At 41.8% G+C, this 26,676-nt stretch overlaps 1 protein-coding gene across 2 annotated transcripts in view; it reads right to left on the bottom strand.

The window, feature by feature from the left end:
* The window catches only part of LOC115169832 (enhancer of polycomb homolog 1), a 46,783-nt gene extending 22,751 nt beyond the window's left edge, over positions 1–24,032 (bottom strand). The window contains exons 1-2 of one of the 2 annotated variants that reach the window (XM_029725841.1): positions 23,754–24,032; positions 22,076–22,168 (exon numbers count right to left, since the gene is read on the bottom strand). Coding sequence is in view for 1 of the 2 variants with exons in the window: in XM_029725840.1 (XP_029581700.1) it covers positions 19,480–19,632 (153 nt within the window). In the remaining variant the exon portion in view is untranslated. Of the gene's footprint in view, positions 1–19,479; positions 20,061–22,075; positions 22,169–23,753 lie in introns of those variants that run through there. The other variant, XM_029725840.1, reaches the window with a different exon arrangement.
* Between the last annotated feature and the right edge of the window lie 2,644 nt (positions 24,033–26,676).

Genomic DNA, 26,676 nt, shown 5'->3' with positions numbered 1-26,676 from the left:
AACTTCACACCCCTCTTGTTGGCAGAGAGAACATTTTGCAGTTTAATAACCTCTTACATCTAGACGTTCCGCTAGCGGAACACCTGCTCCAATATCCAATGATGGGCGTGGCGCGAAATACAAACTCCTCTAAAATCCGAAAACTTCAATTTTTCAACAATATGACTATTTTACACCATTTTAAAGACAAGACTCTCCTTTATCTAACCACACTGTCCGATTTCAAAAAGGCTTTACAGCGAAAGCAAAACATTAGATTATGTCAGCAGAGTACCCAGCCAGAAATAATCAGACACCCATTTTTCAAGCTAGCATGTAATGTCACAAAAAACAAAACCACAGCTAAATGCAGCACTAACCTTTAATGATCTTCATCAGATGACAAACCTAGGACATTATGTTGTACAATGCATGCATGTTTTGTTCAATCAAGTTCATATTTATATCAAAAACCAGCTTTTTTACATTAGCATGTGACGTTCAGAACTAGCATACCCCCGCAAACTTACGGTGAATTTACTAAATTACTCACGATAAACATTCACAAAAAACATAATTATTTTAAGAATTATAGATACAGAACTCCTCTATGCACTCGATATGTCCGATTTTAAAATAGCTTTTCGGTGAAAGCACATTTTGCAATATTCTCAGTAGATAGCCCGGCATCACAGGGCTAGCTATTTAGACACCCAGCAAGTTTAGCCTTCACCAAACTCCGATTTACTATTAGAAAAGTTTGATTACCTTTGGTGTTCTTCGTCAGAATGCACTCCCAGGACTTCTACTTCAATAACAAATGTTGGTTTGGTCCCAAATAATCCATAGTTATATCCAAACAGCGGCGTTTTGTTTGTGCGTTCAAGACACTATCCGAATGGTAAAGAAGGGTTACGAGCACTACGCATTTCGTGACAAAACATTTCTAAATACTCCATTACCGTACTTCGAAGCATGTCAACCGCTGTTTAAAATACATTTTTATGCAAATTTTCTCGTAAAAAAGCGATAATATTCCGACCGGGAGTCGTTGTATCCGTTCAAAGACGATAGAATAAAAACATGGGGTCGTCTCGTGCACGAGCATGAGTCCCATTGTCCGCTGATAGACCACTTAGCAAATGCGCTAAAGCTTTTCAGCCAGGGCTTGGAATGACGTCATTCAGCTTTTTGACGCCTTCTGAGAGCCGTAGGAAGTGTCACGTAACAGCAGAGATCCCCTGTATTGGATAGAGATAATCAAGGAGGGCAAAAAATGGTCAGAGAGGGCGCTTCCTGTTTGGAATCTTCTCAGGTTTTGGCCTGCCAAATGAGTTCTGTTATACTCACAGACACCATTCAAACAGTTTTAGAAACTTGAGTGCCAGTATTTTCACAGCCGGATAAAAAAACGTACCCGATTTAATCTGGTTACTACTCCTGCCCAGAAACTAGAATATGCATATAATTAGTAGCTTTGGATAGAAAACACTCCAAAGTTTCTAAAACGGTTTGAATGGTGTCTGTGAGTATAACAGAACTCATATGGCAGGCCAAAACCTGAGAAGATTCCATACAGGAAGTGCCCTGTCTGACAATTTATTGTCCTTCTGTAGCATCTCTATCGAAAATACAGCATCTGTGCTGTAACGTGACATTTTCTAAGGCTTCAATTGGCTCTCAGAAGGCGCCAAAAAGTGTAATGGGGTGTCTGCAGTCTCTAGGCGAAGAACAGCAGGAGTATTTGTTAGTGTTCAGGCTGGGAACAGTGACACTGGAGATCCGCATCCACGAGACTACTCAATTTTTTTCTTTCAGCCTTTGAATGAATACATCGCCCGGTTGGAATATTATCGCTATTTTACGAGAAAAATAGCATAAAAATTGATTTTAAACAGCGTTTGACATGCTTCGAAGTACGGTAATGGAATATTTTGAATTTTTTTGTCACGAAATGCGCTCGCGTGTCACCCTTCGGATAGTGACCTCAACGCACAAACAAAACGGAGCTATTTGAATATAACTATGGATTATTTCGAACCAAAACAACATTTGTTGTTGAAGTAGAAGTCCTGGGACTGCATTCTGACGAAGAACAGCAAAGGTAATCCAATTTTTCTTATAGTAAATCTGAGTTTGGTGAGGGCCAAACTTGGTGGGTGTCAAATTAGCTAGCCATGATGGCCGGGCTATGTACTCAGAATATTGCAAAATGTGCTTTCGCCGAAAAGCCATTTTAAAATCTGACACCGCGATTGTATAAAGGAGTTCTGTATCTATAATTCTTAAAATAATTATGTTTTTTGTGAACGTTAATCATGAGTAATTTAGTAAATTCATCGGAAGTTTGCGGTGGGTATGCTAGTCCTGAACATCACATGCTAATGTAAAAAGCTGGTTTTTGATATAAATATGAACTTGATTGAACAAAACATGCATGTATTGTATAACATAATGTCCTAGGAGTGTCATCTGATGAAGATCAAAGGTTAGTGCTGCATTTAGCTGTGGTTTTGGTTTTTGTGACATATATGCTTGCTTTGAAAATGGCTGTGTGATTATTTTTAGCAGGGTACTCCTGACAAAATCTAATGTTTTGCTTTAGCTGTAAAGCCTTTTTGAAACCGGACAATGTGGTTAGATTAACGAGAGTCTTGTCTTTAAAATGGTGTAAAATAGTTGATTGTTTGAGAAAATTGAATTGTGGTATTTTAGTTGGTTTTGTATTTCGCGCCATGCGATGCTGTTGGCTAGGGGTTCCGCAGGCGGAACGTCTGTCCTTAACAGGTTTTAAAGCTCTGTCAGGTTGGATGGGGAGCGTTGCTGCACAGCTATTTTCAGGACTCTCCCGGTTCAAGTCCGGGCTCTGGCTGGGCCACTCAAGGATATTCAGAGGCTTGTCCTGAACCCACTCCTGCGTTGTCTTGGCTGTGTGCTTAGGGTCGTTGTCCTGTTGAAAGGGGAACCGTCGCCCCAGGCTGAGGTCCTGAGCGCTCTGGAGCAGGTTTTCATCAAGGATCTCTCTGTACTTTGCTCCGTTCATCGTGTCCTAGATCCTGACTAGTCTCTCAGTCCCTGCCCAGTCTTGGCATTCAGGCCAAAGACTTCAATCTTGGTTTCACCAGACCAGAGAATCATGTTTCTCGTGGCGTAAGAGTCCTTCAGGTGCCTTTTGGCAAACTCCAAATGGGATGTCATGTTCCTTTTACTGAAGAGTGGCTTCTGTCTGCATTCTACCATAAAAAGGCCTGATTGGTGAAGTGCTGCAGAGAATGTTGTCCTTGTGGAAAGTTGTCCCATCTTCACAGAGAAACTCTGGAGCTCTGTCAGTGACCATCAGGTTCTTGGTCACTTCCCTAACCAAGACCCTTCTCCCCCACTTGCTCAGTTTATCCAGGCAGCCAGCTCTAGGAAGAGTTTTGGTGGTTCCAAACTTCTTCCATTTAAGAATGATGGAGGCCACTGTGTTCTTGGGGACCTTCAATGCTGCACAATTTTGTTGGTACCCTTCCCCAGATCTGTGCCTCAACACAATCCTGTCTCGGAGCTCTACGGACAATTCCTTCGACCTCATGGCTTAGTTTTTGCTCTGTCTTCTGTGGGACCTTATATAGGCAGGTGTGTGCACCTTTCCAAATCATGTCCAATCAATTTAATTTACCACAGGTGGACTCCAATCAAGTTGTAGAAACATCAAGGATGAAAAAATGTAAACGGGATGCAAAAGAGCTCAACTTCGAGTCTCATAGCAAAGAGTTTGAATACATACAGTACCAGTCAAAAAGTTAGGATACACCCACTCATTCAAGGGTTTCTTTATTTTTACATTGTAGAATAGTGAAGATATCCAAACTATGAAATAAAAAATGCAATCGTGTGTTTGCCTTCAAGACTGGTGAAGCTGGTTGAGGGAATGCCGAGTATGCGCAAAGCTGTCATCAAGGAAAAGGGTGGCTACTTTGAAGAATCTCAAATATAAAATATATTTTGATTAGTTTAACACTTTAGTTTCTACTTGATTCCATGTGTTATTTCATAGTTCTGTTTCCACTATTATTCTACAATGTAGAAAAAAGTAAAAATTAAGAAAAACCCTTTAATGAGTAGGTGTCCAAACTTGACTGGTACTCTATGTATAGTATACATAAAATAAAACACAAGAATTTCAAAGATTTTACTGAGTTACAGTTCATAAGGAAATCCATCAAATGAAAAAAAATTATTACACCTTTAAAAAAAATGTAGGTCTGGATCAAAAACCATGTCAGTATTTGCTGTGACCACCATTTGCCTCATGCGGCACGGCACATCTCCTTCGCATAGAGTTGATCAGGCTGTTGATTGTGGCCTGTGGAACGTTGTCTCACTTTTCAATGGCTGTGCGATGTTGCTGATATTGACGGGTAATGGAACACTATCGTACACGTCGATCCAGAACATCCCAAACATGCTCAATGGGTGACATGTCTGGTAGGTATGCAGGCTATGGAAGTACTGGGACATCAAAACATTTTATTGGTCACATACACATGGTTAGTATACGTTAATGTGAGTGTAGCGAAATGCTTGCGCTTCTAGTTCACATTTACATTTTAGTCATTTTAGCAGACGCTCTTATCCAGAGCGACTTACAGTAGTGAATGCATACATTTCACACATTTTCCCCCCCGTACTTGTCCCCCGTGGGAATCGACCCCTCAACCCTGGCATTGCGAACACCATGCTCTACCAACTGAGCCACAGGGCGCAGTAATATCTAACAATTTCACAACTACCTTATGCACACAAATGTAAAGGGATGAATAAGAATATGTACATATAAATATATGGATGAGCGATGGCCGTGCGGCACAGGCAAGATGCAGTAGATGGTGTAGAATACAGTATATACATATGAGATGAGTAACGTAGGATATGTAAACATTATTAAGTGAAGTTATTTAAAGTGACTAGTGATACCTATATTAAGTCCATTAATTTAAGTGGCCAGAGATTTGAGTCTGTATGTTGGCAGCAGCCTCTCTATGTTAGTGATGGCTGTTTAACAGTCCGATGGCCTTGAGATTGAAAAACAGCTTCGATCTCTCGATCCCAGCTTTGATGCATCTGTACTGACCTCGCCTTCTGGATGATAACGGGGTGAACAGGCAGTGGCTCGGGTGGTTGTTGTCCTTGATCTTTTTGGCCTTCCTGTGACATCGGGTGGTGTAGGTGTCCTGGAGGGCAGGTAGTTTTGCCTCAGTGATGCGTTGTGCAGACCGCACTACCCTCTGGAGAGCCTTGAGGGCGGTGCAGTTTCCGTACCAGGCGGTGATACAGCCTGACAGGATGCTCTCAATTGTGCATCTGTAAAAGTTTGTGTGTTTGAGATAACAAGCCAAATTTCTTCAGCCTCCTGAGGTTTAAGATGCACCCTTTCTCCTTCACCACCCTGTCTGTGTGGGTGGACCATTTCAGTGTGTCCGTGATGTGAACACCAAGGAACTTGAAGCTTTCCACCTTCACTACTGTCCCGTCGATGTGGATGGGGGGGTGCTCCCTTTGCTGTTTTCTGAAGTCTGATCATTTCCTTCATTTTGTTGACGTTGAGTGAGAGGTTATTTTCCTGACGCCACACTCAGAAGGCCCTCACCACCTCCCTGTAGGCCGTCTTGTCGTTGTTGGTAATCAGGCTTACCACTGTAGTGTCGTCTGCAAACTTGATTGAGTTGGAAGCGTGCATGGGCACGCAGTCATGGGTTAACCGGTAGTACAGGAGGGCTGAGAACGCACCCTTGTGGGGCCCCAGCGTTTCCTACCTTCACCACCTGCGGGCAGCCCGTCAGGAAGTCCAGGACCCAGATGCACAGGGCGGGGTCGAGACCCAGGGCCTCGAGCTTAATGACGAGTTGAGGGTACTATGGTGTTAAACGCTGAGCTATAGTCAATGAACAGCATTCTTACATAGGTATTCCTCTTGTCCAGATGGGATAGGGCAGTGTGCAGTGTGATTGCATTGTCAGTGGACCAATTGGAGCAGTAAGCAAATTGGGGGGGGGGGGTCTAGGGTATCAGGTAGGGTGGAGGTGATATGATCTTTGACTAGTCTCTCAAAGCACTTCATGATGAGAGGTGAGTGCAATGGGGTGATCATCATTTAGTTCAGTTACCTTAATTTTCTTGGGAACAGGAACAATTGTGGCCACATTTTCAGCTTTGTTTCAGTACATCCAATTCTCTGGAAATAGCATGCCAATTGCACGCTCCCTCAACCTGAGACATCTGTGGGCATAGTGTTGTAACAAAACTGCACATTTTAGAGTGGCCTTTTATTGTCCCCAGCACAAGATGCCCCTGTGTAATGATCATGCTGTTTAATCAGATTCTTGATATGGCACAGCTGTCAGGTGGATGGATTATCTTGGCAAAGGAGAAACACTCACTAACAGGGACTTCAATTTGTACACAACATTTTAGAGAAATAAGCTTTGTGCAAATAGAACGTTTGTGATCAACACTTCACATGTTGCGTTTATATTTTTGTTCAGTGTAGCTTCTTACTTTCGCGTTCTTATTTCTTGTGTGTTTTTGTTCTAACTTATGTTATTACTAGTACTACATTTTTGGGGGATTAGAGCTGGCAAGAAGGCATTTCATTGTACTTGTTCACATGACATAAAAAAAAAAAAAACTCCACTAGTCTACCTATTATTCACGCAGTGATGAGTCACCATCGTCATTGAATGTTTTCATAATGTCATTTCAAGTACTCAAAAGTTGATAATTGATCTTGTCTTTATAAGTTTATTATTTGTGTTGAGTTTAGTTACATAATTTCTCAATTTGCAGTAAGGCCGATGTGCAGCCTGACTTATTAGCCTCTCAACCATAGTTTTTCAATTCCTCAATCCATGGAGCCTTAATGGTTCTAATAGTCAGTTTCTTAACAGGTGCATGCGTGTTTATCAATCATTTGAAGCAATTTCATCAAGTGCAGTGTCGAACCGCTCCTTATTAAATCACAGACCAACAACTATTTTTACCATTATCCACATAAGAGTCACAGCAAAATCTTTTGGGCCCAGGTTTCGGGAACTTTGGCTTTCATGGATATAGCCACTATATCAGCATCCAATGGGTAGAGATACAGCCTTAGAACAAAGTTCTACAGTATTAGTAAAAATGTGATCAATACACGTGGATGATCTTGTTCCTGTAGTGTTTGTAAACACCCCGGTAGATTACGGCCACCGACTACAGTGAGAAGCTTCCTCTTGAGCGGACCACTTAATGAAAACCAGTCAATAGTCAAGGCCCCAAGAAAGTAGACCTCTGTTTACATCACATACAGTATCAAACATTATTTAGAAGTGAACCTTCAACCACAACACTTCAACCCCTAAGCATTACAGGGATATGGCTCTGAATACATACATACATACATACATACATACATACATACATACATACAGCAACACCAAGCATTCCTGTCTCTTCTATAGATATTACAACCTTGTATTGCTACTGCTGTATCAAATTAACAATCTAAGTGAGTCTCAGAAACAGCTAATATGAATGTTCTGATGTTAGCAAGTTATTGATTTCATGAACATTATTTGGAAGGCTACATATTAATATGGACTATTTTCAGCCTTTTCCTGAGTAGCTTATCAGAGAGCTATGGAAAAGAGCAAACAAAGAGAACAAAATATACATTCAGCAGTCCATTAATCAGTTGGTGTGTGTGCGCTGTGGGGTTGACAGTACGAACCCATAGGCTCTCTGTTCCAGGCCTTTTGGAGGAAGGGTGGACAATGAGACTCATTACGGATGTAAGCAATGTCCTCTCGCGCTCTGGCAGATTTCATGGCTGAGAAGTTCTTTCCTCTTTCAGCGCAAAGCTTCTGGATAGTCCTCGTTGAGGAAGATATACATTCCTTTCAAGTTCTTGGCTCTTTCCAGAACAGCTACCTTGTCCTTGAACCTCAGGAACTTGATCACTATTGGCCTGGTCCTGTCACCTGGGCCAGTGGTGGGTTTTCCACATCAATCTTTGTGGTTCATCTTCAGTTTATTATAGATCGTTTCCCTCACTTTGTCCCCAGACTCCATCCAGGTCTCATGGAGAACCTGCAATTTAGTCCACAGTCATGTTGTTCCGCCTTGATTGTCCCTCGAGATAATCTGTTTTCTCCCTCATTGTTATCATGGATTCACACACACACACACACACACACACAACTGACGTCCTCTCTCAATGACTCACAGATTGCTGTCAACTTGCCGTTCTGCTGTTTAAACTCATCGAGCTGACCCTGAGAGAACTGCAAACTGTTCAGGTCCTGGAAATCTGGTCAGGTCGTCAATTTTATTAGCTGACCACCAGTATTTGGACAAAACACTTGCAGTTGTTACAACAAGAAAATGGCTTATTGTAGAACTCTGTTTAAAAGATCCTTCACCTGTGATAGACACACCACTGTCCTCAAATGGTACTCCCACTGACTTTGGTCTTTGTCATGGTAGTAACATAGGTAACGCTGTTACTCCAAGCAGTTTTATAAGCATCATTGCGCAACAATTCTTATGCAATCGCATGTGTTAAACAGTTTAAGGCCACAATTAAAAGTGGCTACTATTTTTTTTATTTCTCAACTACCTCACCACTCAAGTGCATAGGCAACTGGAGGTAGTATGCATTTTGAAAACATATTTAACCTTGAAATGAGAACATTTTACTTCATATGAGGCATGTCTTATCTTGCTTTAGTGGCCTAGCAAAAACCCGACAATAGAAACGTGGAACCAATTATATTATGCCATTGAAACCAGTAGCTTATTTCTCATGTTCTACTGGTTTTCAAATCAACTCGTTGTTCAGACGTCAATGGCACAATCCTAGTTATTAGCAACCCATCCTAATTGTTGAATCTTCAGATCGTCCCCTCCACATTTCTCATGGATATTTTCATCTGTCACATGAATCCACTCACATGTGGGGTGCGCTTTTGGAAACCGGTTTCCCGCTAATTGCATCATGGAACAAAGATCCGCACGCAGGCTACTGCCAGGTGTGCATTGCTATGCTAGTAATGTGAAGAAATAATAGTATATGAACATTTTAAGCCAACCGTTTTGGTCTGCTGCATCAGGCTGCTTTTGATATACTGGTCGTATGAACTTGGGCACCATCGTCCCACAACGGTCCCAGACAGGTCAACTTTTCTATTATGGGGGAATAGTAGATTGAAATAAGCTAGTGATTTAGCTGTTAGTTACTCGTCTTGTTGGCTGAGGAAAAGTAAATGGACAGTTATTTTAACATCTTCAAAGTGTGCATCATAAATTCAGCAAGGACGAATATCGTTGGGACATCACTGGGACCATGCTCCCACCCATACAGGACATCGACTCAAAAGTGTCTGAGGAAGGCACACAGCATCAAGGACCCCACACCCCAGCCATGAGTTGTTCTCTCCCTTATCTGTCGGTCAGACGGTATCGGAGCGGAAGAAACTAGGGATGCACGATATATCGGTAAGCATATCGGAAATCGGCCGATACCAGCTAAAAATGCCAACGTCGGCATAGGCCCGACTGTCTAGTTTAATGGCGATGTGCAAAACCGATATCAAAGCTACTGTGCATACCTATATAACGGAGGTAGATGACGTAATAACGCCACAAAATATATAGCGCTACACGTACAACACAGCCCAATGTCTGCTGTGTGGATCGAGCAGTCATTTGAAAGAGTAAGAACATTTCAGCGAGACAACGCAAAGGCGAAATCCATTAACGCCAAGATAATTCATTACCCTTGACAAACAACCGTTCTGTCGTGAATGATGTTGGTTTTCGCCGACTGGTCGAGCACCGGTACACACTACCAAGTAGGCACTATTTTTCCAGATGTTGCCATACCGGAGTTTAGACAGTATTGTTGTACAAGTTGACTGCAGGTACTTAAAGTAGTTACTAATATTCAAATGTATTAAAACAACTTCAGAAATAGTTAACAGTATTGAAAAAGCATTGCGGCTTTTTCTAAATACCCCGGTAAACCGCCCAAGCCTACTTATTATACCGCTCAGTTTATACATTACACCCCATCCCCAATACACGTGTAAAATTGAACTATAAATTGTGCCTTCCTGTGTTATATTTATGCCTAAATGTTTATTCTTTACTTTATGTACGTATTCTTATCATTTATTAACTTTTATTACTCCTGCCCAGAAACTAGAATATGCATATAATTAGTAGCTTTGGATAGAAAACACTCCAAAGTTTCTAAAACTGTTTGAATGGTGTCTGTGAGTATAACAGAACTCAAATGGCAGGCCAAAACCTGAGAAGATTCTGTACAGGAAGTACCCTGTCTGACCATTTCTTGGCCTTCTTTGTTATCTCTATCCAAAACAAAGGATCTCTGCTGTAACGTGACACTTTCTAAGTACTCCCATAGGCTCTCAGAAGGCAGCAGAACGTTGAATGATGACTTTGCAGCCCCAGGCTGAAAAACAGTAGCGCATTTGGTAAGTGGTCGATCTGAGAACAATGAGACGGGTGCGCGCATGCACGTGAAGAGTCCATTTTAGATTGAGTCTTTGAACGAAAACAACGACTCCCGGTCGGAATATTATCGCTATTTTACGAGAAAAATCGCATAAAAACTGATTATAAACAGCGTTTGACATGCTTCGAAGTACGGTAATGGAATATTTTGACTTTTTGTCACCCTTCGGATAGTGTCTTGAACGCACGAACAAAACGCCGCTATTTGGATATAACTATGGATTATTTGGAACCAAACCAACATTTGTTGTTGAAGTAGAAGTCCTGGGAGTGCATTCTGACGAAGAACAGCAAAGGTCATCCAATTTTTCTTGTAGTAAATCTGAGTTGTGAGTACCAAACTTGGTGGGTGTCAAAATAGCTAGCCTGTGATGGCGAGCTATCTACTCAGAATATTGCAAAATGTGCTTTCACCGAAAAGCTATTTTAAAATCGGACACCGCGATTGCATAAAGGAGTTCTGTATCTATAATCCTTAAAATAATTGTTTTTTGAACGTTTATCGTGAGTAATTTAGTAAATTCACCGGAAGTGTTCGGTGGGAATGCTAGTTCTGAACGTCACATGCTAATGTAAAAAGCTGTTTTTTGATATAAATATGAACTTGATTGAACAAAACATGCATGTATTGTATAACATAATGTCCTAGGAGTGTCATCTGATGAAGATCAAAAGGTTAGTGCTGCATTTAGCTGTGGTTTTGTTTTTTGTGACATTATATGTTAGCTTGAAAAATGGGTGTCTGATTATTTCTGGCTGGGTACTCCTGACATAATCTAATGTTTTGCTTTCGTTGTAAAGCCTTTTTGAAATCGGACAGTGTGGTTAGATAAAGGAGAGTCTCGTCTTTAAAATGGTGTAAAATAGTCATATGTTTGAAAAATGGAAGTTTTCGGATTTTCGAGGAGTTTGTATTTCGCGCCACGCCCAATCATTGGATATTGGAGCGGTGTTCCGCTAGCGGAACGTCTAGATGTAAGAGTTAATTGTGGTTGCATTGTCGAAGGAACCTGCAAGTAAGCATTTTGTTGGACAATGTATAACATGCGTACCGAGTGTATACGACCAATAAAACTTGAAACGCTGCTGCATTCTCGAGTTGCATGTTCTTTTAAGATGAATTACCATAATCTAAATATGGTTTCTGTCATCCTGAGGAAAAGTGCCGGGAGGGCACTCGTCTGACAGTAGTAAAACTAACAGGCCGCTGGCTCTCAGACCTGGGCATTGTGTCATTGGCAGTCTGTCAAGACAGCAGAAGCACAGCGTGGTCCCAGATTTGAACATTATCTCTCCGGAGTGTGTGATTATGGTTTCACTGTGCCGCTCGCCACAGCTCTGGGGTCCCTAGGCAAGCTTCAGTTTGCTCTGCGGTCTCACTGTCTGCATCCCAAATGGCACCCAATTCCCTATTTAGTGCACTAGTACTGCACTACATATGGAATACACTATATAATGAACAGGGTACCATCTGGGACACATGCCATTCACTTCCAACTAGAGTCCAGAAAAGTGTTTCCCTGTCAGCAACAGTTAAATCTCCCTCATCTACACAGGTACAATGATTCATTTAGGGAACTCAGTCACCGCTTTGAAAGGACATTATGGAAACAAAAATCAGACAAAAAGAAATTGCTGTCTGCAACATACCACAAAATATTTAATTGTGCCAGTATTTTAATTGCGCCAGTATTCTATGACCGAGTTAGTTGGTGCCAATTTGAAAATAACGGCATTCATAATAACCATGGGAAAAAGGCCTAACCACTGACTGGATTACAATACCAGCCTATTTATAGCCTAGTGCAGGAGTATTCAACTGTTACCCTACGAGGTCAGGAGCCTGCTGGTTGTGTCCTACCTGATAATTAAATGGCACCTACCTGTTGTCCAAGGTCTACATCAGTCCCTGATTAGATGGGAACAATGAAAAATAACAGGTGGGACTGGTTTTAAGGTCAAGAGTTGAGGGGCCTAGTGTGTGTGTACCAAATGGCACACCATTCCGTACTTTCCCAAGCCTCTGGTCAAAAGTAGTGCACTAAGGAATAGTGCGCCATTTGGGATGAAGCCATAGTTAGTCCCCTCCAGGATTCATCAACAATTCCCTGCATATACACCAAGTACACAAAATATTAAGAACACCAGCTCTTTCCATGAGACTAACCAGGTGAAAGCAATGATCCCTTATTAAATCCACTTCAAAAATCAGTGTAGTTGAAGGGGAGGAGACCAGTTTTTAAGCCACGAGACAATAGAGACATGGATTGTGTGTATGCCATTCAGAGGCCGTGTCTAGACTTGAGTTCATGCAGCTTTAGCATTCTGATCATAGATTTCTGATCATGGAATTTCAAACGTGTCATGCATCTACACCTACATTTAAATGTGTCTACTGTGTCCAGATTCAAATGCATTTTACAAAACAGTGGATGATAACTGATGGCAGTAGCTAACTACTGTAGCTAACCTCTGTAGTTAGCAAGCAACACTTGCAAATGGGTTAGCATAATTTCTGTAGACTTGTGGGAGGAGTGCTGATGACGTTGCCCACTGTATATGCCTTCGGTAGCTGATTGTGTGCGGTTTCTCCTCAGTCTGGACGCAATGCGTCCCTGACCACCTTTTGAAGTGGTCAGCCAGATCTGAACACAATCAGACCACAAAGCGGCTTTTGTGCATCTAGACCCATCTTTCAATGCAATATTCTGATAGTGAAAGTTGCACGTAAGTGTCAAGTGTAGACACGACCAGAGGGTGAATGGGCAAGACGAAAGATTGAAGTGCCTTTGAACGGTGTATGGAAGTAGGTGACAGGCGCACCGGTTTGTGTCAAGAACTGCAATGCTGCTGGGTTCACGCTCAACAGTTTCCTGTGTGTATCAAGAATGGTCCACCACCCAAAGGACATCCAGCTAACATGACAACTGTGGGAAGCATTGGAGTCAACATGGGCCAGCATCGCTGTGGACCGCTTTCGACAGCTAGTAGAATTCATGCCCTGACGAATTTAAGCTGTTCCGAGGGGAAAAGGGGCAGGGTGCAACTCAATATTAAGAAGGTGTTCCTAATGTTTGGTATACTCAGTGTAGAGTGGTGAGGTGGTGTTCACTGTGTCCAGAAGAGACTTCATTCATTTTCTGTATTCAGGGTTCACTCAAACATCATTTTAAGCTTTGTTTTACTGACAGTTGTAGCTGATTTTGGGATTGTATATCAAGTCGCACTCAAATATAAGTCATCTGATTTATTTGTTTCAGTCTGAATTGTTTAATCAAACTTTGCTGCCAGCTCCTGATAGCAGGGCATAAAAATTACAAACAGTCTCCTGAATTAGCCTAGTATGCATATGCACACTAGGCCCATGCTTGTTTTTCCTGGCTAAACTACTGCTAGCTCTAGTTGCCAAACTCCATAAATACGACACCCTCAACTTCAAAACTCCTTTGCTAGTTCTACAATCATGTAACTCAGAAATTCACTGGAAAGAAACTTAATTATTTGTTTTATTATTTTGTTGAATAGTAATGACTGGTTTGAGATATGTCGTAAGACTACGGCGGCAAAGGATATCATGGATGTTAGCTGGATGTTTTTGACTTGGAACTGTGACAACAGGCAGCCTCTCCCCACTTGGCCTGATGGGATATGTAGTGATTTTGCCAATATAGCCAGATATATATATACACAGTCTTGTACCCTTGATGTTTTAAAACTTAATGTTGTATTTGTTGATTAAAAATCAGACTTCATTAATAATATAATAAGTAATCCAGGAATGTCACGGGTTAATTGACATAAGAAAAGAGCAACTCTACAGAGCATGACTACAATGAATGGCTAAATTACTTCTGGACACAAAGCATATGGCAGAGCTCCTACTCCTCACCACCACTATTACGAGGGTTTGCAAATTTGACCAATCACCACAGTATTTCCTCTTAAAACAACCAAATCACAATATTACCAATAACCTTCAACATTCCATGACAATCACAGCCCTAGTTGTATATGCCAAATAAAGTGAGCTTCTCTCTAGGCTTGGGCAGTATACCGTGTGTATACCGTATTTGGAAAAAGCCACGGGACGGTTTTTCAATAGCGCCAAAACTTTGTCTTTCAATAACTTTGAAAATTTGTAGCTACTTAAGTTAAATACCTGCAGTCATCTTGTGCAATACGTTAGCATTCACTTCACCCGTCACATTATGAAGCTTACGGTGGTTCCCCAGAACAGTTGAGCCAGTCATGTGTTTGTAATTAGCACGACAGGAGAAAGCGAGCTGGTGAGTCTGTAGTGCTCTATATCTATCAGCGAGTGTCTGTTGTGCGGCACACATGAGGTGATGAAGTCACACCTGTATGCAATTCACTACTAAATGAATGCCATCAGATATCTTAATGACTTTCTGCCAGAAGTCAAAGAGCTCTGGATGAGTTCTGTCTGTACAGTTGCCATTTTTCCCCCTGTGCTTCCTAGAGTTTTTTCCTTCTCTGTTCTTCTCCCATCTGCTCCGTGTACACATGCTGCTCTTCCTTCAGAAATGCATGCGTCACAACTTTGTTTCTTTGCACAATTTCTCTTGTAAATGTCCACTCACCGAAAATAACATTTGGTAGCTACTAGCTATGCTTATATAACTTTGAGCATGATTTGGCTGTCTACTCCTGCATTTTTGTGACCCTTGTGTGCTATGCCGGTAATACCATAAATCCCTAGATGAGAGAAGGACGATATGAAAATCTAGATTCCGCCCAAACCTACTTCTCTTGTTGCAAAGGGTTGGCGGTAGCTAGTGTAGGTGAAGAGGAACAGAACCCTTCCCATACAAAGCAACGAACACCATCTCTGCTGCCCAACCCAGAATATTAGTAATCCTACATGGACAGAGTCACCTGCAGGTTTGCCTTGGCTACAGCACACACCGAGAGGCGCTAAATCGATGCCTTAAGTCCCCACTACACTACAGAAATCTTTGGTTACGTCCCAATTCTCCACCCTTCTACCAAAGACTGCACTTGCACACACTCCGTCATGGTATCTCCTCCAGCCAATAGGTACTACATTAAATCCATGACTGGGAGTGCACACTTTGGGAAAAGTGTGGAGAATAGTGATGCAACCTTACTCTTCCCAAGGGCTGAGAATAGTGCACATCCCTGCAAGTTTGTTAAACATTACAATAGATGTGGTTTGCATAGGAATCAAGACTGTTAGCCTACTCTCCAAGGCTTGCTGAGAAAATTACTGTTGACAACCAATTACATTTTTCATTTTCAGCACTCTGGAATCTGCTCCAAAGGCCAGCTCCGATATAAGCTATGCAGCTTCTAGACACTTCAGAATTTTCAGTTCCCATTGCATTCATTCAAAGCCTTGACCAGAGCTCTAGTCAAAAGTAGTGCACTATATAGGGAATGGGATGCCATTTCAGACACAGCCCTTCACTTTGTCCCTTCCATATTTGTGTACTTGCATAACCTTGCAGGAGGTTTTTTCCCCAGTGAGCATAGCATTCACAAGCTAAAACACTGCATTCACAAGCTGATTATTCTCCTCTATAAGATGTTTTATATCAGCCTAGAACTGCAGCCTTGGGAAGAAAAAAATAAATAAAGGTCCTTGCGTTTGGCAGCAAGTGTCATGTCCGAAACTTCGGTGACTAAGCATTTTTTTTACCTTCTGTTTTGGCCTGGATTTGTCAGTGTGTAGTTCATATATACATAATCTTTGATCAGAATTACTGTTTTACCTCCACCACAAAATCCCTAGTTTGAAAGCAACCATTTTTCTGGAAGCTGTGCTGCACCATGTTCCCCCATGTGTGCCAGTCTCCTAACAATTGGAGTTCAACCAATGAGCTTCAGCCCCTGGCCAAATGAGTGACAGCTAGCAAGATGCACCCACCACAGCAGAGCAATGACGTGGTGCACATATCTGACGTAGTAGGTCGCTTAGTGGTTAAGCGTGTTGGGCCAGTAACCCAAAAATCTGCCGTTTTGCCCTTGAGCAAGGCAGTTAACCCCCAACAACAACTGCTCCCTGGGAGCTGATGACGTGGATGTCAATTAAGGCAACCCCCACAGCTCTGACTCAGAGGGTTTGCATTAGATGCAGAAGACACATTTTGGTAGAATGCATTTAGTTGTGTAACTGGCTAGATATCCCCCTTTCCACCTAGCATGCCATTTTCAGGGACCACTTTTGGCTTGTGAGCACTACTTTAAAATCTACTGGCTAAAAAAAGTACCAGAGAATAAATTTAATCAAAACACTCCCTTTTTATAGGCTACTTCCCTAGCGATGGCAATGGGCTAGCAGAGGATAAACTGATAACCATCTGTCTCTTCCTCCTCCAGACCACAACAGTCTAGAAATAGGCTAACCCTTAAAATGTGTATCGTTCGCTGTCAGGTCTGCTCTGAGGACCCACGGCTGCTCCTCCTCTTGTCCTCCCTGCCTACCAGGCAGCTACTGTCCCAGCCGCTGTAAATGTCACTTAACATGATGGTCTGCCACAGGGGGCAGGGACAATGACGGGGCCACAGAGAATCAGAGAACATCTAGAGAGTAGAATTCATAACTTTACTACTGTTAGACTCTGGATGAGTGCCAAAAAAACACTATTACTCTTCACCAGAGCCCTATGGGTCCTGGTGAAAAGTAGTGCACTGTATAGGGTGCCATTTGGGATACACACAGAGCATGTCTGGAGAGAAGAACTGGTTATGTAACTCCACTACTGTGAGACTAAGTGGTCTACACAGCTACTTCTATAAATTGTTTCCTGAAACCATCTGGGGACATATAATGCACATCTCAGGGTAGGAGTGCTGATCTAGGAGCAGGTCCCTTTCAGTCCATGTACTCTTATTCAATGTGATCTAAAAGGAAAAACTAATCCCAAATCAGCCTTTCTACTCTGAGACGCTTGATAAATACAGCACCTGTGCTAATCTCACCAAGGCTCAACACCTCTATGAGGGGGAGATGGTATGTGGCTGAATCCCAAAGCACAGCCATTTCCCTATATAGTGCAGTACTTCTGACCAGAGCCCTATGGGTCTTGGTCAAAAGTGCACTACATAGGGAGTAGGGTGCTATTTGAGAGGCAAAAAACATCCGACTCTCTCAATGGATAACAGTTCATAGGTAGTCACGCATTTGTGGTGAAACCATTTTACACCTGATTTCAGCTGCACCACAGCAGAGATTTGGGTCAGGTAGGCTAGCCCATCACGCAACACATTCCAGGTGAATGCGGTCACAGCAGTGAGAAACTGGTCGACTGCCAACATCTGTGTTCAAGGAAAACTGGCACTCAGACAAAACACATCCCTCCAATTCCCTCTGCGTCATGTCTCAGACATTGACCTGGTGACAGTGAGTTCACCCAACAAACACTTGCTGTGTGGACTGACACAGTTAACAGTTATAAAAAGTTGAGCAGCCAGGTTGAAAAATAAGTCTAATGAGCAATCAATTGGAATAAGGCACACGCATAGCGCAAGCTAGAACATCTATTCCCCCACCCAAAACATCCATTAAAAACAACTTTGTGACATAAGGTGGATACCATGCTTATCTCATTTCCCATGCCAGTCAGTGAGAAGCTGTCTGTTGCCTGACAGCTCCCTTTTGACAGGGTGCTCAGTATACTGCATAAGTAAACAGACCACTCCTATTGTTATGTGCCTATATTATGCAACACAGTACATAAGAATGGAGTGGAGACTTTGTGAAGAGGCCCACTGCTGGGACTCCTGCTGTGAGCCTCAGAACATTAAGATACATTGTCTCACAGAGGAATGTCAAGAAGACATGTCCTGGACCTGCCATAAATAAATCAACACACTCAAGTCGAAATGTGCAATTAAAGTAGTCCTCCAGCATAAAAACTTCAGTTGAAATGCAATATCCCAAGTATAAATACAGTAAAGTACACAAAGGGTGAAATAAAAAGGGTATTTTAGACAACTGGTCTGCAGGGAGTGGGAGCATCTTACCTTAAAGCATCAAACAGCGTAGGTAGGCAATCACTAGAAACAGGTTTCAACTGACGCATGGCATGTATAAAATAAGGATACCATTTTTTTTTTTTAACTAATCAACTACAATGCTGGCTATACAAGTTAGTGCACTGAAATGTAAACACAGACCGGCCCAAGAGACATGACAGCGGATAACCAAGAACAGAGGCTACATGTCATATTGACAAGGTACAAACGTCCACATCATAACAAGGCCACGTGCCTAGCCAACACTTGGGACTTGAATCCTTGAGCCTGAAGCCAAATATGAACCTAGAGGTGCCCAGCAAAATACAAATTGTATATAGCCAACCATATGCTTATTGAAAGTAAAGCAAAACAGTGCAGCCATGAGTGATTGCTCTCATGCATTCGTTGGCGCGCTAATTTATAATAATTCAACAGCGTAGGCTATTTGGAGCGCACACTTATGGTTAAACTGAAAATACAGACTATCCATGCAAGGCACACAATGTTTTCATTTTTCCCCCAGTATCGCCATCATCCCACAGGCACAGTTGGAGGGCATATATAATTTCCGATATTTAGCTCCCCCTTGCACCGGTCCTTTGCCATTACGCCAACACAAGGCCCATCCCAAAAACTGACAACAAAATGTCGGATTGACGGGAGTCACGTGATTCCTTTGTACTTTGAAAATCATCTCAAGCGAAAACAACCAGCTAAAACCAGAATATAGTATAATATATAGAAATAATACCTCGTAGTGAACTGTAAAATGTATTAATGTATTATTAGAATGGCATCTACACCACATTTTCGTCGTCTTTTTGAAAATACAATTGGCGGCCATTTTGTGCAAACTTGCGGAGAAAAAAAAGAGTAACACCTCTCAAAATATAAAAATAAGTTAACGTGTTTTTCCTCAGATTTTCGAGCTATAAAACATACCGATTCCTCTTCTTTTTCCATCCCCGTCGGCATCTGCGGCACTGCCCGGTTAATAGATGCATATTCGTGCAGGTCTGGTAAATCCTCACATCGGAAGACGGGTAGTGGCTTGGACGCGTCCAGCGCCCGTGCCCGAAACGACAATTTACTCATTTTTTATAATTCGAAATGCAACATAAATCTATCCGATCTCCTAAAATTCACAACGGTCTCGAGTTGCGCTTTCATGGATGACTCTGTTGTTTTTCAGAAATCTACGGTTCGACTGGTTGAAAGCTATATTTTAGGGCGTCGAACGGAGCCGGGAAGGCCCGGATCTTGGTCGCTCTCTTTCGGTCTATTTTTTCAGAGGCTTCGCTGTCTATCGGTGGTTGAGTACGCCATGGCCAACATGGCGGACATTAAAAACTCTTTATAACGCTCCGTTCGCACAGAGCAGCCCAACCCACCGATCATCTAACAGCCATTCCCACACGGTTCCGAGCGCGTGCGCGACGGTGGGGGTGGGGCGTAGCGCCCCCACCACCCTTCCAGTGCCCCAAAAGTAAACAAGTAAATAAGTAATTAAAACAATTGAGAACTAGTTAACTATATGATTCAGGTTACATTTGGGATTGCAATAAAGGAGCATTGACACTACAGAATATTTCGCTGCATGTCCCTAATTGATTGCAAACTAAATAGCCTACATTGCCCAATTCATCATCAGTGACTAAATAATTCTGAATTGTCACAGTAACATTATATATTTTTTTTAACCTTTATTTAACTAGACAAGTCAGTTAAGAACAAAATCTTATTTTCAATGACAGCCAAGGAACAGTGGGTTAACTGCCTTGTTCAGGGGCACAATGACAGGTTTTTACCTTGTCAACTTGGAGATTCGATCTTGCAACCTTTCCTTCTGTTACAAGTCCAACACTCTAACCACTAGGCATGTATTTCACCTTTATTTAACCAGGTAGGCCAGTTGAGAACAAGTTCTCATTTACAACTGCGACCTGGACAAGATAAAGCAAAGCAGTGCGACAAAAACAACAGTTACACATGGGATAAACAAACATGCAGTCAATAACACAATAGAAAGAAATCTAATTACAGTGTGTGCAAACGAGGTAAGTGTGTACCTGGTGTATTATCATGCACATTTTTCTCCTGCTTCTGTGATTTGTACATTTAGAGGGGGTTTCCTGTATCTTGCTGATGCAGTGATAACACACCTAGTTCCTATATAAAAGTTATAATAAAATAAAACCCTTGAGATGAAGCATGAACAAACGTTTTTTTTTTATAACTATATTATAAATGTAAAATAAACTAATCATTCACTAAATAGTGACTAAATTACCAGTAAGGTAAAAACTGAAAAGCTTCCAAAAGTATTTTCCAAAATGTCACCCTCGTGTGATCAATCCTAGAACAGTGGCCCTCTCCAACAGAACTGTGTGGGTCCTCTGTGTCCCACAGTAATTTTAATATTTGGAAAAATTAAGAACCTCAAAACAAAGGGTTCTGGTACCTTGAATAAGTAAGCCTTTTCCAAGCCAGAGAGGCTCCTGCCCTATGGACCAATCTCCAATACTCCCATGTAACGTGAATCAATTCTTAATAACGGTATCATTCTAGAAAGATAAATCCCTTTCATATATCAAAATAACTTCACAAATGCAAAATATATACTTACTGTACACTGTTTTAACTCAGTTGCAGCCGACAGTATTTTTCAGTGACAACACGTTTATGGCGTCCGTCCTCCGTTTACACACTGGTCTTTGGAGACAGACAGCTAATTAGCCCTAGTCCACTGTCTTCCATCTGTTTCCGTAAACAAGTGCTGTAACATGGAAATATGGCTGTGTGGGAACCCTAACCCTATAAAAAAGGTGTATATCGGGGCCTCCGGAGTGGCGCAGCGGTCTAAGGCACTGCATCACAGTGCTAGAGGTGTCACTACAGACACGGGTTCGATCCCGGGCTGTATCACGACCAGCCGTGATCGGGAGTCTGATTGGGCGGAACACAATTGGCTCAGTGTCGTCTGGATTAGGGGAGGGTTTGGCCGGGGGGGGGGGGGGTTAGGGCTTTACTTGGCTCATCGCGCTCTAGCGACTACTTGTGGCGGGCCGGATGCCGGTGTTGTTAAGCGTGGTTTGGCGGGTCATGTTTCAGGGGACGCATGACTCGACCTTCGCCTCCAGAGCCCATTGGGGAGCTGCAGCAACGAGACAATATCGAAGGGGCAGATTTAAAAAAAATATATATTATTAAACAGTGAGTATAAATTTAACCTTTTGTTTTGTGAAATGTATTTCTCTGATATGAAAGATAAGGTCCTTATGCTTCCAAAACTGTACCACATGCGTGTTAATGTTCAGACTGAGCGGCGCGGCTCTTAATAAAACTCCCTTGTACAGAAGATGCCTTCGTCCAAATGACTCATGTAATTTGATGGAACTGAGAGTCATGATCACAGCCTACCGCTGCAAAGTATGCTAGTCTGTCACAGGGCCTTAACCCTATAACTCCTTAATGCTGAATGGCAAGCAGAGGCATCTGGTGCTAAAGCCCATATTATAAAAACATTATCTGGGCTTACCTATAGTAATGGCAGACATCGGGTCTAGCCAGGTTCCAAGAGTTGTAGAGTCCACCCAGGGTAATCCATTACAAAAGACAGCATCATTGGGATCTGAATGGGAATTTTAAAAAACATACCAGTTATCATTTCTTTGAGTGTTGGTAATTATAGGGGTCATCATGTTGGTAGGACGGGACTGGGACAGCAATTCCAATTGCAAAGAGCAACTTAAATCAAAATGTGCCTCAGAGTAGGAGTGCTGATCAAGAATCAGCCCCCCCTGTGCATGTCATCATGATCTAAAAGGCTAAACTGATCCTAAAATCATCCCTCCTTCTCCGACATGCTTTAATACAGGCCCAGGACAAGTATAGTGTTTAGTCTCTGACATGCAGGGGCCAGGGCTAGGAGTAGTTTGATCAAGCCACTCCAGATGTATTATGTTAATTACCATCATTCCAAACAACTTGGCATTAGTGATCACGGATTCCTTCAGTCGAATTTTAACTGCTACGGGTGCGTTCGTAAATTCACTCTGGCTATCTACTCCGATTTCAGATAAGTGTGCCAGAGCTCAGAATAACTAAGGAATTTACGAATGCTCAACACCTAAATACGGCAGGTGTCAATAAAATTCGGCAAAAACGCAGGTTTAAATTGTTGTCAGCAGCACAATTAGTCACCAGCGCTCTGGATAACATAAACCAGGAGGCTGCTGAGGGGAGGACAGATCATAATGGCTGGAATAAGGTCAATGGAATTGTATCAAACACAATGACATGGTTTCCATGTGGTTGATCCCACTCCATTGACTCCATTCCAGCCATGATTATGAGCTGTCCTCCCCTCAGCAACCGCCACTGATAAAAACAGCCTAACCAGCACTGCTAGGGCGAGATGTTCTCATTTGTGTCTGGAAGTAGCTAGCCAACTAGCTTGGTTGTTTGACTGCTGTTGTGAGGTCAGAACTCTCGGATCAACCCTACGCCTCAGTCTGACCTTCCAGTGTGTGCACTCTGAACGCTCTTAATTTACAAACGGACAATCTGAATTTACGAACGCCTAGAGCGCATTCTGGCACTGCAGATTGAATTTACAAACACACCCTAAATCTGAATGTGTGCAATTCCTTTTTAGATCACTGGTAGTTGGCTGGCAGTGTTTAGCTATCAAATGCCTTCCTTGATGGCATTAAAGTAAACTAGTTAGCTATAACGTGACATTCAAATTAACGTTAGTGGTTATAAAACGTATTAACCAATTTACAACATTATTGCACAGTTTATATATCAGATTTTAGTATGACACTTCCTGGAAATGACCGTAACGTTAGCTGGCTCTGACCTTTTTTCCAAACAATATAAAAATAAAAAACATTGTTCTGCATTTCGCACGTCAGAACAACCTTTGAAAGCCAATGACAAGTTACAACACAATCGCAAGCCAAACAAAACACAGTTTTACTTAGTTAGACAAAAACAATGACGCCTGCTAACTAGCTAGCTAAAAATGAAGCCGTCTCGCGACTGTAACGTTAGCCAACCACCGATGTCACGTCAATCAGCAAGCCAACTTGCCATTCGATTGAATTGTAATAACTGTAACTGTCTAGCTGGCCATCTTGCAAACAACCCGATTTTCACGAGACAGTTTCGATCAGTAAATTGATGAAGTCAAAGATATCAGAAAAACGTACCATTACATTTGCTCCAGGATGGGTGATAACATTTCTGATGATCATGAGATTGATTCCCCAAATGGCCAGACGGCATAACTGAAACGTTGCAAACGGTATCGTCAAACAAACTCAATGGAGTTCTTAGGAAAATACTACTTTAAAAAAACTGATTTTCGTATCGGAAAGCCTCCGCCGAACTAATCCGTTGTTGAAATCAGGAAATTATAAGGGTAATTTTAAAGAAGATTAGCTTGCTATCGAAACTAGCTGGCTAACGAATAGGAGAAGGTAACTGTCTTGTTGGGGGTTAACAACTTTGCAACAAAAGACGCATCCTGATTGGCCGGCGGCTAGCACCAATCACCTGTAGAGCGCGCTGTGTTGATGAGCTCAAATCCCAAAAGAACGTTCCATCTGTTGCAGCTACATAGTATAGTGAACCTGAGTCCTCTGTGATTACAACGGGAATGGACTACCTAACAGACACAAATAATAGACGCATAGAAAAACACTATTTTTCAAATGCAGTGCTTCCTGCTGGTGCCTGACTTCATTCAGGCTCAGATAGGGAAAGGTCAATCTGTACACTATTTACCTCTTCACATAAATCAGTGAATATACCTGGGATTAACATTTTATGTGATGGAGCTAGTAAAAATAATAATAATAATAATTCAACCAGGAAGACCTCCTCCAGCATCTTCACAAGGTCCTTTGCTGTTGTTCTGGGATCGATTTGCACTTTTCGCACCAAAGTACTTTCATCTCTAAGAGACAGAATGCATCTCCTTCCTGAGCGGTATGATGGCTGCGTGGTCCCATGGTGTTTATACTTGCATACTGTTGTTTGTACAAATGAAGTGGTACCTTCAGGTGTTTGGAAATTACTCCCAAGGATGAACCAGACTTGTGGAGGTCTATCATTTTTTTCTGAGGTCTTGGCTGATTTCTTTTGATTGTCCCATGATGTCAAGCAAAGAAGCACTGAGTTTGAAGGTAGGCCTTGAAATACATCCACAGGTACACCTCCAATTGACTCAAATGATGTCAATTAGCCTATCAGAAGCTTCTAAAGCCATGACATCATTTTCTGGAATTTTCCAAGCTGTTTAAAGGCACAGTCAATTTAGTGTATGTAAACTTCTGACCCACTGGAATTGTGATTCAGTGAATTATAAGTGAAATAATCTGTCTGGTAACAATTGTTGGAAAACTGACTTGTGTCATGCACAAAGTAGATCCCTAACCGACTTGCCAAAACTATAGTTTGTTAACAAGAAATTTGTGGAGTGGTTGAAAAACGAGTGTTAATGACTCCAACCTAAGTGTATGTAAACTTCTGACTTCAACTGTAAGTATCATGTAATTGCAAAAGTAAATGTAATTGCAAAAATACACTTAAGTATCAAAAGTAAAAGTATAAATCATTTCAAATTGCTTATTTTAAGCAAACCAGACTGCACAAATTATTTTAATTTTTAATTTTTGGATAGCCAAAGCATTTGTGTTTAGTGAGTCCTCCAGATCAGATTCAGTAGGGATGACCAGGGATGTTCTCTTGATAAGTGAATCAATTGGACCATTTTCCTGTCCAGCTAAGCATTGAGTGTTAGGGAAAATGTATGGAGTAAAAAGTACATTATTTTCTTTAGGAATGTAGTGAAGTTAAAGTAGTCAAAAATAGAAATAGTAAAGTACAGATTCCCCCCCAAAACGACTTAAATAGTACTTTAAAGCAATTTTCCCTCAGTACTTTGCACCACTGCCAGTATCTGCAAACTTCTTATCTCAAGTCATCAGGCATTACAGCAGCAGCAAGACTGCAGGTGCAGGCATGTGAGAACAGTGGTAGCTGTATTTCTGTTGTTCAGATCATGACACACTATCCTGAGATTTATCCTGAGTTGGAAAATGGATGAATTGGCAAGGATAAGAGAGCTGAAATGCATATTTTAAAGGTCCAGTGCACTCCAAAACTTGATTTCCTGTGTTTTGTATATATTTCCAAACTATGTTGGAATAATACTGTTAAAATGATAATGCCCTTTTAGTGTAAGAGCTGTTTGAAAATAGCTGTAAATTATACTGAACCCAAATATAAACGCAACATGAAACAATTTCAAAGATTTTACTGAGTTACATTTCATATAAGGAATTCAGTCAAATGAAATAAATTCACTAGGCTTTAATCTATACGTTTCACATGACTGGGAATACAGATAGGCGTTTGTTGGTCACAGATACTGTAACTTAAAAAAAGGTAGGGGCATGGATCAGAAAACCAGTCAGTATCTGGGGTGACCATTTGCCTCATATAGCGTAACCATCTCCTTCATATAGAGTTGATCAGGCTGTTGATTGTGGCTTGTGGAATGTTGTCCCACTCCTCTTCAATGGCTGTACGAAGTTGCTGGATATTGGCAGGAACTGGAACACGCTGTCGTACACGTCGATCCAGAACATCCCAAACATGCTCAATGGGTGTAATATCTGGTGAGTATGCAGGCCATGGAAGAACTAGGACATTTTCAGTTTCCAGGAATTGTGTACAGATCCTTGCGACATGGGGCTATGCATTATCATGCTGAAACATGATCAGGATCTCGTCACAGTATTCTGTGCATTTAAATTGCCGTCTATAAAAAACAATTGTGTTTGTTGTCCATAGCTTATGCCTGCCCATACCATAACCCCACCGCCACCATGGGGCACTCTGTTCACAACGTTGACATCAGCAAACCGCTTGCCCTCACAACGCCATACACGCTGTCTGCCATCTGCCTTCTTGTTTTAAGTGTCTTGTTTCAGTTACAGAAATGTTATTCTGAATGGGCTTCTGAATGGTACAGTTGAAACCGGGATTCCACCGTGAAGAGCACACTTCTCCAATGTGGCAGTCGACGGTGAGGATTCCCCCACTGAAGTCAGTTAGATGCCGAAC

This window comes from Salmo trutta, chromosome 31, assembly GCF_901001165.1.
Source record: "Salmo trutta chromosome 31, fSalTru1.1, whole genome shotgun sequence".
NCBI lineage: Eukaryota > Metazoa > Chordata > Actinopteri > Salmoniformes > Salmonidae > Salmo > Salmo trutta.
The sequence above is the reverse complement of the archived record's forward strand: the minus strand, read 5'-3'. Positions and strand labels throughout refer to the sequence as shown.